Source organism: Ictidomys tridecemlineatus, chromosome 7, assembly GCF_052094955.1.
Source record: "Ictidomys tridecemlineatus isolate mIctTri1 chromosome 7, mIctTri1.hap1, whole genome shotgun sequence".
NCBI lineage: Eukaryota > Metazoa > Chordata > Mammalia > Rodentia > Sciuridae > Ictidomys > Ictidomys tridecemlineatus.
In genome coordinates, this window is record NC_135483.1 from 34451795 (window position 1) to 34466574 (window position 14780).

Sequence of the window (14780 nt, forward strand, 5' to 3'; positions counted from 1 at the left end):
TTTTACAAATAACAATAGCCAACTATCTACTATGTATTAACTCTGAGGCTCCAATGCTGCCCATATTACTCAATCAAATGTGGGTTAGAAGATGTGTAAGAGTATGAGACTTGGGTCTCAGGATTCATAATTATATAAGGGTAGTTCTTACAGAGAAGCAGAACCAATGGAGTTACAAGCAGGTCAATAGCCATCTAAATGTAGTCAGCTTGTAAAGCGCAATTTGGGATAAGAGAGATTTACAACTGAGATCTGCTCTTCAAGAAGCACTCAGGATCTCAGACTTCTCACTCTGACACTAAGTTTTCTCTGGAGTTTTTTATTTTATTTTATTTTACTTTATTCATAATACTAAGTGCAATGTTAATGCTAGATGAAATGTTAGAGATTGTTCTATACAAAATCTACAAGTGCAAAACTGAGAAAATCAAAGTACAGGGATCAAGGAGCTGGCCCAAGACTTCACATTTGCAAATGGCAGTCAGGAGAAGAACTCAGGCTTCCTAAGCCCACTCAATATTCTTTCTGTGCCACCACATGGTCTGTTGTAAGATACATGAATAACAGATTAGAATTGATAGTGCTAATCATTTCTGTTCATTCAGCCACTGGAAATGTATTATTTATGTGCCAAGATACAAAAACCAATCTAGTAAGTACTTAGAAAATTTAGAACTCCAAACTTGGAGGTAAATCATAGACAAGGTTCTATCCCAAGTTTGGGGACTAATCTTACTCCTTTGAGACTCTTTGCCTTTGGAAAGGAAGGTGGCAAACATTTTTCTGTCAAAGGCTGGACAATAAATATATAGGCATCACAGCCCATATGACCTCTGTTGTAACTATTGATCCTGTTGTTATAGAACCAAAGCAGTTACAAACAGTACATAAAGGAATCTACATGTTTGGGTCCCAGTAAGACTTTATTTGTGGACACTGGGATTTCATAAATTTTATAAGTCATACAATATTATTCTTCTTTTGAAATTCTTCTTAATTGTTGAAAAATGTAAAAGCCATTGTTAGTTTGCAAATGGTTCAAAAACAGATGGTAGGCATGAGGTAGGTGGTCTTCAGACCATCATATGCCAACCTCTGCTCTAGGAATGAGCCCAGCAACATCTGCTCCATTTACTTTACCAGCTGTGAAATGTTTTTACCAGTGAATATATTCATTTCCTAGAAATAGGAAGCACAGGTTTGACTGTGGTTTGGATGGGAAAAATATCTAGAAATTTTAGTTACGCATATCTAATGCAAACTAAAAGCATAATATAGATATTGAAAAAGAATGGAGTTCTATATTGCTTTAAGAGAAAAAAAAACACAATTAAGTCATAAGAAGTTATACCAATATAATCTGAATTCATGTGTTTCTAACACATGTTTTTCTCCAAAGGCCAATTTTAAGGAGACTATTGACAAATAGACTTTTAACAAATCTCCAGTAGTACCCCTGGAGGGAAATTGGGATGTTGAGGGGTATATTTTAAAGGAATATAAAGAACGGCTGCAGAGAGGGAAGGGATATTTGGATGTTGAGGGAGAATGTGACTTAGTCCAGAGGGCAGAATTTGAGAGATGATGGGTTGAAATCAAGAGCAGGTAGATATCAGCTCGACAGACAATACATCTTGCTAAGAGCTGGACTGGTATAACAGTAATGACACTCCCTCCTCACAAAACACACACACATACACACACACACACATACACACACACACACACACACACACACACACACACACACACACACACACTGAGCTCTCCGTCACGGGCAACATTCAGGCAGAAGCTGGCTGACCATCTCTCAAAGATACAGTATAAATGTTACCATTGCCTAGAAGAAGCCCTCAGCTCAATAGCTTTGAAGGGTCTTTCTTGGCTCTAGACTTTGAAGTTTACAAAATGAGTTAAGAATAGAAAGAACTTTGAAGATCTGACTGCCCCTAAAATTCTGCAGTACCAGGTTTTGGTGAGCACGTGTTCTTTGCAAAGATGGATAACATCCCTATCACTGTTATACAGAGATATGGTGTGGAAAACATTGGCAGCCTTAGTGACAACCTCTAATCTAATTTTAGAGGACAGCAAGCAGGTTCTCAGCCTTTCCAAGTCCCATGGAAACCAGCTAAGTGGGCCCTTCAAGAGATATGTGTGATCCAGGGATACTGGAAGTAAGGCAGTCTCCTTTGGCTCTTGCCTCAGGCTAACCTTGATCTTGTGTTGGGACCAGCAATGGGCAGTGAGGGCCATCCCCCTCCCTCCCAGATTGTCCCTTTCTCAGCTCCTAAGTGCTGAGCTGAGTGGAAGGTCCCACTTCCTGCTCAGTGCCACATCTACTGACATGAACTGACTCAGGGTGTTTAGGTGAAATAACCAAGTGTCTTACCCTTCTCGCTCATCATCCGTGTTGTAATACACCTGTGGAACAAAACAATAGGCTTACTGTAGGTCAGAGACTGCAAATGGAAATAAAGCATGTGACACACAGACTTTGCCAACTGTCTCTTAAAAAGACAAAACACAAATGTGTTTAATGATGCTCTGACTGTGTTTCTAAGGAAATGCAAATTTTTAACCGCCTCATATTCTCCTTGGGGTTAATTCTTAGATTTTCATGAAATAAAATAGGAAATCTGATTATTTCTAGCTGAAGTCAATTGGATCAGATTACTTTGGCCCTAAGCCAAATCTTGCTCTTGACATCAAGAAGATATGTTGGCAGGATCTAAATCCATTGTTTAGAAAAGCTGTGGCTTGCAGGGTGGCTCAGAGAGCAGGGCTTATGAGTAACCAATCCCACCTGGTCTACAAGCAAGCAGCCTCCACGCACTGTATTACTGGGGAGGGGGTGAGCAAGAGTGCCCCATGGCAGATCAACAGTAACCCCATGCCTTTCAACTACTGTGGCCCTAAAAGAGCCTGGGTTACCCTCACATCCCGCAGCCACACAAATTTAGAAGTAGCATTCAGGCTGGTGAATGTCTCATGACTCTGAGAGCCATTCGTAGCCACAAGGAATCTCTCTGAAAACAAACATCATTAGATGATCAGTGAATGGCCAACAGAATCAGAATTTAAAAAAAAAAAAAAACGCAAAGCATCCTTATTATTTGATGGAAGATGGGAGAAGTTCAGAGGGAATCTGCTAGGTATGTGTATCCTCCTCACCCAATTATTTCTAAAAATTAATTTGGGCCCTTTTGTGAGCTTTATGTGTGTGTTTCAGGGCCAGTTGTGTTTGGGTGGAAAAATGATACCCAAATCTGCATCAAACATTCACATATTCACTTCTAAAGATGTCTCCAATTCTAAGACCTTAGTCATTGTCCCTGCCCGGCATGGGTCTGGACAGACACCTTCCCCGCCGATGTTCTCAAAGGCTCCTGGCAGCTCGTGGGATGCTGCCAAGCACAGGCCTGGTTGTATAATAACCCTCTTACCTGGTGTGACTCTCCGGAATGAGTCATTCTAGTTACTAGCTCAGATTTCTATGGGAAATTTTTCCTCTGAAACTTTTTTTTGGGGGGGTGTGGCTATTGTCGTAATGTATACCTTATTTCTTCTTCTTAAGCAGAAAAGAGTAAGTTTTTTTTCACTCCAAGGTTCAGTGTGGCATCCAGAGCCCCTGTCACTGTGATGGACCAGAAACGGGCTGTCCATGAGTGAGGGAACCTGGACCACGCTACTGACCACATACCCAGATTGTTTCACAGAAGTTCCTGGGGGGGACTTAGGTTTTATCGGCTTCTGCAAATGTGGCATCATGCACCCGCCTGCCTTGCTCCCTGGCAAGGTAAGTCTGCTCAGCAGAGATGTGGTTGCTGTTCCAACATGGAAGAGCATTCTCCTAAGGGTTTCCCTGCCCTCCTGAGCAGCCCCTCCTTGACCCTTCCTGTCACTGTCCATTCACTTCCTCTCTCTTAACAAGCTACCATTTCTTCCTTGTCAGCCATTGGGCCCCTTGCACTCACATTTTTTTTTTTTTTTTTTTTTTGGTACTGGGAGTTGAACCACTGAGCCACATCATCAGCCCTTTTATATTTATATTTTAGAGATAAGGTTTCACTAAGTTGCTTAGGGCCTTGCTAAGTTGCTAAGGTTGGCTTTGAATTCACAATCCTCCTGCCTCAGCCTCCCAAGCTGCTGGGATTACAGCATGTGCCACCATGCCCAGTATAATCACAATTTTTTTGAGCATGTTTTTCAAACCTTAAAGTGCCTAAAAGATACATGGAGACATATTATTGTAAATTCCTGGAACCCACTTGGAGATTCTAACTCTGAATTCAAATCTGAATCCTTACCAAAACTACTGTGAGCTGGGGTGAGATTGTGGACAAACCATGATTCAAGAGACCCTTTCTGGCTTGACCAGGGAAGAGCAAGGTGTCACCTGCATATGTGTGTGTGGTATGGGGGAGGGGGGACACATGACCCGCCATGTCATGTGGCCCTCCCACCAAAAGATTCTTCAAACTATGGCTAAAACGTCTCTTGTCCCTGCCCACCATCCTGCACACATAAGGATACTCTCCTTTTTTTCCATTTTTCCAATAATGACCTGTTATTACCTGTGGAGAAGCCCAAAAAAACACAGCAAGAAGACTGTCAATCTTGGACTTCCCAGCTTCCAGAAATATAAGCCAATAAATTTATGTTTATTAAAGGGCAGGGAAGAAAGGGTGCTCCTTAGGTTGAGGAAGGCTGTAAAGTTCACATTATCCAAAAGACAATGCCTCCAAGTGCCAAGGTCTCCCCCAAGCTCCCCTAATCACTTGTCTATTAAAGGCATTCCCAACATGAGCAGCCGAGATCATGGGGCTTTGATATGAGACTAAAGGCATCCATGGTGCTTATGTAGTGGATTCATTCCCTGGTGTCAACCAGTTTTTAATAACCACCTGAAGAATCTTCCAATCCACATGTGAGTCAATGAGTTAATGGGGGAACAGGAGACATATGGACTGACCATAACTAAACCATATTCCTGGCAGGTATTCTTTGGTGAATAGGAACTGCTGTGCCATAGTGGGGAGCCCTCAACATGGCTTGGCACTCACTGACTGTGAGAGCCACAGGGCAGTTGACCCTGCTGTGCCCAGAGCTGCAGTGAGGCTGATTTTAGCAAGACCCACACCTGCAGCGGTCACTAAGCTGCATGCTGCTGCCTGCTTCCCTTCTCCTCTGGTAAACCCATCTCTCTTCCGCCCTGCGACACCAGCTCTTGTTCTGCATGTCCAAGTGTGCCAACCCCAGCCCCATCCTCATTTCTAGGCCAGAGCACTGTGACTTCCTTCCTGCCTCTGGAAGATCCCCCAAGCATGGAGCTTTTCCTAGAAAAGGCACTTTAACAGCCCCAGCTAGCCACTGTCCCTTCCTTCAGCTAAGCAAGTTGACCAACCATGGCATGTTCACAGGCTGTTCTATGGCACAGATAAGTGTTCCTCTGCCACCAGGAGTGCAGGGTGGACTCCCTCACAGACTCCTTCATTCTGCCTCAAGGTCACAGGGGAAGCCTAAGGGCTCTGTGAGGGTGGCCTTCAGAGAGCAAGGCTTAAGGACACCCATGGCCCAGGGGGTTGCTGATCAGGCTGCTTTGAAACCAACAATCTGTAAAGGGTTCACTTTCCTTCTGAGTCATCCTTCAGCTGGGAACCCAGCTCGCAACCCTGAGGGGCGAGTGAGGCCCGAGGATGGACAGTCATGGGCGGCCAGGTTGGCTCACCTTTGCTCTTAAACTCATTTGTATATTTCAGGGAAATCTTGCCAAGAGAGAAGATCAGGTTGTCAGAATAGACACAGAACTGCAGCAGAATCAGGACAACAAACAGTAAGATCAATCTAACTCCATGATCCTCTCTCCTGGAAGGTTCAGAAATCCAGCTCCATAAGATCATGGAGTAAAGATAATATAGACAAAATCTCTATCACATACTTGGGAATTAAAAAAAAAAATTAGATGCTGTAACTCCTGTCTGGATAAATTATAAAATTTTTCCTTTCCCCTTGTGTCCCTGTTCCTATGAAACAAGTAAGACAAGATGGAAACATTAAATTAGTTTTTACTGGAAATCATTCCAAAGAAAAGCCACAGGTATTTTGTTACCATGTGACGTCATGAATGGCAACAGTAACCACCATCACCACTACCCCTCTGGTTAATAAATACTCTCCAGAAAAAGAGAGTGAAGCCAATAATGATTTCTCCTTCTAGACTAAGATCAATTCCAGGGAGTGTCTTCACACTTAGAACAAGAGAAAAACTTGAGTGTGTTGCTGTGCCCCACTCCTCAAGACAGATCTTTCCTCAAGGGACCCAGGATTCAAAACAAGACTAATCAATGCAAAATTCCAAACTCAACTGATCTGGTAAAAGGCAATTCTGGGGCCAGGGATGTGGCTCAAGCAGTAACTCGCTCGCCTGGCACACACAGGGCACTGGGTTTGATCCTCAGCACCACATAAAAATAAAATAAAGATGTTGTGTCCACCGAAAAAACTAAAAATAAATATTAAAAAAATTTTCTCTCTCTCTTTAAAGAAAAAAAGACAATTCTGGCTAATTCTTAAGGAAATATATTTTTTCTTTTCCCCACAATTTTAATTTATCACATAAGAGAACTATACAAAAAATAAAAGGGGAAAAGATCAGCCTTCTCTCATAAGCCAGTTAATAATAATAATAATAATAATAATAATAATAATAATAAATAGGGGCAATTTTTCTTCAAATCCAATTAGATAACTAGGATTATGGTATAGACACAAGTTGATATCCTACTATTTTTTTTTCTTTTAGTATTAGGTATTGAGCCCAGAAGCATTTTAACATTCCATCCCTTTTTATTTTTTATGTTGATATAGGGTCTCACTAAGTTGCTTAGGAAGCCTCACTAAGTTGCTGAGCCTCAAACTTTTGATCCTCCATCCTCAGCTCCCGAGCTGCTAGTATTACAGGCTTGCACCACCATGCCCAGCCTATTTTTTTTCGTTGATCATTATCATAATATTTTCCATGTTGTTATATGGTTTCCATAATTAAACTTTTGGTGGCTGCATAACACTCCACCAACCTGAGGAACCATAAAAACAGTCAATTATTAGACTTTCAGGATGCTTTAGTATTAGATCTCTAATCTCACTTGTAATCATTTAGATGAGAAATGATTTACCAACTCAATGAAAGCTGTTATTTTACCAAAGGAAAATTTGTTGACAGGGCCTTACTTAATCAAATAATTTTTCCCTTTGCTCAACTTTATGAAGGTACAGATGCAGTTATATTTTCTAGCATTAGGTGGCGCTCTGCTGCTCTGGCTAATCCCCCATGATAAGCCAACAAACAATTTCTCTTACAGGTTTTCAGTCTTCTTGCTTGCTTCCTCTTTCATTGCATTACCAACACTTCACTAGTTCTCCTCTTCCCTTTAGTAAGGGAAGACCTGACATTCTTTCCCATAAAAATCCAATTTTTGAAGACAATAGTGTTGACTTTTCCTCTAATGAATAGAAGATGGGTTTTATTTCTGTGGTCAAAAGTGCCTAAAGCATTTTTGTCTTATGGCACCACCAGGTCCACAGATGGACAATGGTGGCAGTCAGCAGGGAGGTCTTACCTGTCCAGTCCTCTGCAGGTTTGCAAAGTGAACATCAGGAATGAAGAGAACAGGCTGTGAGTGCAGATCTGGCATGGTTTTGAAGTAGGTGATGTCACTCTTCTTCTGTAAAGGTATGGCGGCCAACTTCCCATCAGAGGCTGGACGCGACCACAAAACCCATAAACGACAGGGTTATGCATGACTGAGAACCCTCAACTACCAGCCCTGTCTTAGCAAAAGTTCACGGCTTTCTCCTACAAAGCTTTCCACATACCATAGGTGTGAACACAATTTAAAAATCTCCCCCAACCCCCCATCCATCAATGAATAGAAAAAGTGAGCACTGTAGGTGGAGCTTGGGTCCTCACACCCTACAGGAGGATGTCAGTGTTCGTATTACAAAGTCCCTCTGACCTCAGTGTGCTCATGTGAATTTATTTGCTTCTCATTGGGACAATCACCCTGACTGCTCTGCTAGTAGACAGCAGGCCATGCCTTCCACATTTATGCTTTTCTCTGTAATGCACTTCTTTTCACCTGTTTACCCAAGGGGCCCCGCCCACCTGGAGCCTTTTCCTTAGCATAATTAGTTTCAGAGAAACTCACAGTTGTTGCACTGGGTTTGGGGGGCCTGGCCTTTCCCTTTCTTCCTGTTCTGCTTCCTCTCTTCGTCTCGGATTTTTCTTTCTGCTCCCTGATAGGGAAAAACAAACACAGACCATGTCAGGCATGTTCTCAGAACATGCAATAAATTTTCACATATACAAATCACAGTGATATGACAAGGAGACCTGAAAGTTCCATGTTCATCCCTGAAGCAAGATCAGCCTTCAATTCAGGAAGCTGAGCACTCCCATGAGTCTATGCTATGTGTTTGACCTATGAATGATCCCATCTCTCCCAGATTTTCTCCTTTTTTGGTATCTTGCCTATTTAAAGAACTTCAGTTTTGAATCAGTGTGGAAAAACCCTGTTCTCTAACTCAGTAATGCCCAGTAAGTAATTTTAGTGATTACAATAAAACGTCATAAGATGAAGCATTGACCAATTAAACTCATTCCTAGTCATGGAGATGGCTTTAAAGTTGAATGTGACATCCCTATAAAATTTTTTCCTTTGCTTATTATGAGCTTTTAAAAAAAAATCACCACAGTGGTAGAAAAAGGGAGGGAATTCCTGCCTTACTTTGTGGCCACACAAAGATATGGGATCGCTTTGTACACACAAGTACAATTTTGTTTCCTTATCAATATTCTTGTATGTTCTTAGAAATGGTGCTCATTCAACCAAATAGACAAGGTTGTGTCTATTCTCTTCCTGTCTGCCCCTCTGCTCTTTGCAATTTGATTTTTCCATTGGCTCCTTTGCCAATGTTACTAAGTCTCACCCTGCTTAACCAGTTGATCATTACCTTAATCAGTCTTTCCTGTCATCAATTGCTGCAACCCTGGTCATTTGCTAGCTAATTTCCCTATTCTTATCCCCAGTACAGATATTCCAGCAAGATTTCTTTTTGCTTTCTCTCCATTTTTGCAGAATTCTTCTGCATCATGTTTTCATAATGCCCTAGACAGATGACATTCCCATGGGCAACCCCAGCCTATACAACTTCTTTATTTGCAGATCCTGCCCCTTGTAATAGCAGATTTAAGGAGTAGAGAAGCTCAGTCTGGCCACCAAGCTCTACCTCTTTAGAAACTGCTCCCAAATCATCACACACAAAAGTGATTTGACAAGATAAAATGTTAATCTTCTGCATGCCAATAAAGAAATGGCAAAAGACAGTTTAGTGAAAATACTTGCAATAAAACATCACATAAAGCGTCCAACTCTAAATAGATAATGAGTCAGATGAAAAGAACAACATACTAATGCAAAGGGGACAAAGATCATAAAACAGGCAGCACACAGAAAAAGACACACAGATGGTTTGAATTAAAACAATGTCATAAACTTTTTTGTTATCAAATTGGCTCTTTAAAAAGAAAAATGGATTGCCAATCTGGCCAAGGTGAGGCCAGCCATAACACTGGGGATTTGAGGTCAACAAAGGCGTATTAAAGGAGATGGCTTTTGAGCCAGTTCTTAAAGAATTAATAATAATAGCAATACATACGTGGCACTTGTCCTGTGCGGGGTGATTTCTAAGAGATTTACGTAGATACCATAGAATAGCTACAGTATGTAAGCCAGATAATTTAAATACATATTTTATATCCAAAACCACCAAAGGGAGCAATTGTTTTACTTACACTAAGAGGAGTGATTATTTTATAGTGTTCCCTTTTAGTTTTGTCATTGACACAGATTATGCAAATTCGTAGCAAGGGGGAGATTATTGAAATTATTGAAATATCCTCTTTATAGAGTGTTTGTATCTAGAAAAATGTACCATTTTCAGAAAATAAAGAGTTGAATGCAGACATTACCTTGCTCAAATGGATGTGAAATACTAGCAAGAGACCTTCCAAAATATTAAAGTTCATAAAGGAAAGTACTCACTTTTTTTTTCAGGTTTATAAAAGTTATTTTTCTCTGTGTTGGGAACTCTGTACAATATAGTATTTAACATGAATAGAATCCTGGCTTTCTTTCATCTAAGTTACATTTCATCCAAGACACATCCCAAGTTTGGCTTTGGCCAAACACTTTTGTTTCTAAATTAGTATTGTTGTTGTTGTTGTTGTTGTTTTTAAATACTATTTCTGTAAGGAATAGGTCTGGGATTATTCTTTTTCAAGATTTATATATGTTCAATGTAGATTTTTAGGCATTCTTTGATATACTAAAACTAAGGGATTGACATAGAACAGAGCAGATCTCTAGAGAACACAGTCTTGGTGCCACTTCTATATAAGGAATTTCCTGCCCAGAATGCCCAGATATCAACATGACAAAAGAATTCTAACAATATACAAACACTCTTGGGAGAACCACAGTTCTCTTTTCTAAAATAAAGTTTTGGGCTTGGCAAAAATGAAGTTTTTGACTTGACAATGCCCCAGGGAAGTTTTAATTACTCCATTAAGATGGAGATAGCTTCCCTCCTAAGGTCTCTCAAGAATCCTTTCCCTGCTAAGATTATTTGTGACTTGAAGCTTAAAGAAAACACTACTTCTATTCTTATTAAAATGTAAAAAGAAGGTCTAGTTCTTCCAGAAGAGTACCGTCTGCTACAAGGATGAAAGTTATCACTTGAAAATAATTTCCCCATCTCAATATTCTTTCACTATGGAGTGTTAAATTTGAAAAATGTATCTGAAGAGTTCTTATTTAGAACTCATTGTGATTGCTTTTGCCAACACTGGAGAGAGAATGACTATTTCTATCTTTTATTTAACACTTACATTGTTTCTCTTAAATTTATTTTAAGATTGCAACTTCATTCTCAAGTTTTGGTGCAGTATAGTTACTGTTTGCAATAATACAAATTCTTTTTTCATGGAAGATTATGGAAGTAACTAAATGTAGACATAAAAATAGTATACACAATTATCTATCTAGGTAGTTATACAGATAGTTCCTGAATTTCTTTTTTTTTTAAGAGAGAGAGAGAGAGGGAGAGAGAATTTTTAATATTTATTGTTTAGTTTTCGGCAGACACAACATCTTTAGTTTATTTGTATGTGGTGCTGAGGATCGAACCCAGCGCCGGTGTGCATGCCAGGCGAGTGTGCTACCACTAGAGCCACATCCCCAGCCTTAGTTCCTGAATTTCTAATGCATAAACATGCATTTCAATAGAAGTCTCCATATTACAAAAAAAAAAAAAATTAGAGAAAGCCCTTATTTTCCACCTGTAGACCCACAGGTATATTAATTAGAAATTAAGCTGGAGGATTATAAATAGTGCAGAATTGCATCTGTTAAAGATTCTAGACTGTGATTAGGAAACTTATGGTTTTAAAATAGAATAGTTCTCCACCCTTGTTTTAGAAGATAATTTAAATCAAGCATTTGTACTTTTACACCTATTTGAAAAATATACAAATAAAATTTTTATTTCTCTTTCTAATCTCCCAGGAGTGGGTTTTTGCCTGGGTTTTGAAATTAGAACTATAAATATAGGGGAGTGATTACACTAAGGGGAGTAATTATTTATAGTGTAAAATATAATATAATGAAAAATTATAACAAAAGACTCTATCCAGCTTATTAGAGAAGTTGACAGCAATTACAGTCAATCCCCCTACATGGTACCATGAGATTTTCCCATGTTGGTTTCTGGTCTCCCTCCTAATCCTCAGCAATATGATTTCTAACACCCACTAGAAACTCATTACTTCACTAGTTACTTAGAGTAAATACCATTAACTCCACATTCTCCAACCATGTTCTTCTACTTCACCCTATTATTTACTTAATTGAAATAATTGGCTACTGGAAATGCCACCTATTTTCTGATTGGCAAAATGTAGGTTAACATGATTTCTTTTGGGGGAGATATTTATGTTTACAAACATGCCCACTTGGGTAAGTGAGCCTTCCAACCATTTCTTTTCTTGCTACAGATGACCCTGGTAGGTAGCATGAGTTCTGGCAGTAAATACTTTAGAAAAACCCATTCAATCCTCTTTCCCACCCTCTGTCTTTTAGAGGTAAACTGTGAATGAAAATTTATAAGATACTCTTAGTTTCTTAAGCCCCTCTTTTTCTAGTTTTCTAATGTTCTATTCATTCTGCAAGGTTTTGGGTCTTGTTTTTTGGCATTTATCACTTCAACACTATGCAACAAGACAATTATATGAACTTTTTTTTTAGGTTTTCTTTTTCCCATTCCCAATTCCAGTTGCCAGAGTAAAGGTAAATTGGTTGTTAAATATTTCTAGCCCATCCTTCCCTCCCTTTTTCCTCCTTTTTCCAGGGTAGGGGAGTACTGGAGATTGAACCCAGGGCCTTATATGTGATAGGCAAACTCCCTGCTCCTGAGCTACATCCCCAGCCCGCCTTCCTTTCTTCTTGCCTTTAATTTTCCTCCTTATTCCCATGGAGTAAACCTTCATGGAGGAGGATTCCACCATCTCCCTTGGACTTTCTGGAATAAAGTAAGGGAATTCAAATTATCTAAATGCTTTCCCATTTATACATCTGAAAATTCTATGCTGTACATAATTTGAAATGTTTTCTTAATGTTTAATATGCTGAACTAAAGACAAACTGATTTTCTTTTGGTTTTAAAGCCTACCTTGGGTCTTTTTTGAGGTTTTAAAATAGTTATCATTTTGTTATTTTATGCATAAAGTTATTAATTAATTAAAATAGTATGATTTTGGAACCAGACCTGTATTTGTATCCAGCTGTGTATCTACTGTATGACTTTGGCCAAGTGGTTTATGGCTTTTGACCCACAGTGTACACTGATGTGATTGGCCTGTATTATGGAGACTGCCCACAGTCCCTCAGAGCATGGTGCTGCTCTGAGGATTGAGTAATTGACACTAATTACAATCACCATGGCCTGAAAGGCTATTGAGTTAAGGGCTGCACATTGCTATGCTGCATGTCCCTCCAGCCCTGTGTGGCAGAAGCTACTACGTCTCCCTTCTCTTGATCATCTCTACCTTCTGCTGTCATTGCTCTCAGCTCATGGAGCCCACTTCTCCCCATGCCTTTTTACTGCTAAACCCTAACTTTCGGATATTTTAATGTCACTATAGACCTTTAACATAAGGACTGCGGCTCTTTTTTTTTTTTTAATTTTTTAATATTTATTTTTCAGTTCTTGTCGGACACAACATCTTTGTTTTTTATGTGGTGCTGAGGATCGAACCCAGGCTGCACGCATGTCAGTCGAGCGCGCTACCGCTTGAGCCACATCCCCAGCCCAGGACTGCGGCTCTTGATTTCAGAGCAATGGGCAGTACCGACCAGCTACTGGCCTCTTTTTCCCCAGCATCTAATCTGAAATAATGTCCTTTCACTCACAGTTCATACCTAACAGCGGTTAGTCAGCTTATTCTATTTTTCATACAGTCTCCTCATCCTCTCCGATTTTTAAATAATTGTATTATGTCTACATCATCAGACCATCCTGTCTCTCCCATCATGTAGAATCAGATTTATAGAGAAATATGTTCTTCATGCTCACCATCAGCACTTTTATCAATGCTGTAGATGTTACCATTAAAGTTCATTCTCTACTAAATTTTCCAAGAGGGAATGTTCACTAAATTAGGTGGGGAGGTTGTTGTTGTTGCTATTTTTTATCGTTATTATTATTTTGGCTTCTTGTGCCTGCAGTCCTTTCACCTGAAAGTTAATTTGGTTGGATATAAAATTCTTGATTATATTTTCTTTATCTATTAAATATCATGGTCTTTTGACAAGGCATTGCTATTGAAGTTTGATGATAAATGTTTCTTATTAGTGACTGATTATCTTACTTAGTTCTCCAAAGAATATTTTTTCTAGTTTTGAAAGGCCAATAGCTCAACTACTTGGTACTAGTTATCCTGGGTCAATTTTGCCAAGTATATGATAGACCACTTAAATATGTATACTTTCCATTTCAAGTTTTCCTAATTTATCATTCTTAGCACTTGTTCCATTCCATCGTTTTGTCTTTTGCTCAAAAATTTCTAATACATACACACATATTCAAAATATATTTATAAAGAAAATTAATTTCTTTTTTATATTTATTATTTTCGGTCATAATTCTTTTTTTCCAATTTTAAAAACTATACCACTTTCCGGCCTACATTTCCTTATGATGTCATCTGTCGTATTTATGCACTGTGTTGTTGCTTTCTGTGTTGTCTTCTGAAATATTTTATTCTTTTATTTCTAAATTCTTTCCTGAATTCTAACACATATCTTTTCAAATCATCTTTTCTCCAACATCATGTGTATGAGTTTTTCCAATTGTGATTTATATTGATCTTCCTAACTTTATTGTTTTCTTAACTTCATTTAGCTCATTTGGAACCCTGGACTGTAGCTTTCACCAGTTTAAGGTGATGTCTTTGCAACATGCATTCATTGCCCATAGGAAAGTCTGATCTTAATCTCTTTTTGGGGGATATGACAGTTTATTGTTGGCCAATTTTAAGTGAAATATATGGGCCAGCATACTTCCTCCGGCCTCACAATCTCTTCTAGTGTGTTCACAAAAGAATCTTGTTATTTCAACTTTCCCTTTTCTTTTCACCCAAACTCAATTTGATTCTACTCTCA

At 39.2% G+C, this 14780-nt stretch overlaps 1 protein-coding gene across 5 annotated transcripts in view; it reads right to left on the minus strand.

Moving 5' to 3' along the window:
- The window catches only part of Grhl2 (grainyhead like transcription factor 2), a 147673-nt gene that overhangs the window by 25051 nt on the left and 107842 nt on the right, over positions 1-14780 (minus strand). For all 5 annotated transcript variants that reach the window (XM_078016847.1, XM_040293804.2, XM_040293803.2 and 2 more), the window contains exons 10-12: positions 8211-8298; positions 7623-7762; positions 2393-2424 (exon numbers count right to left, since the gene is read on the minus strand). In XM_078016847.1, the coding sequence (XP_077872973.1) occupies positions 2393-2424; positions 7623-7762; positions 8211-8298 (260 nt within the window). The remainder of the gene's footprint in view (positions 1-2392; positions 2425-7622; positions 7763-8210; positions 8299-14780) is intronic.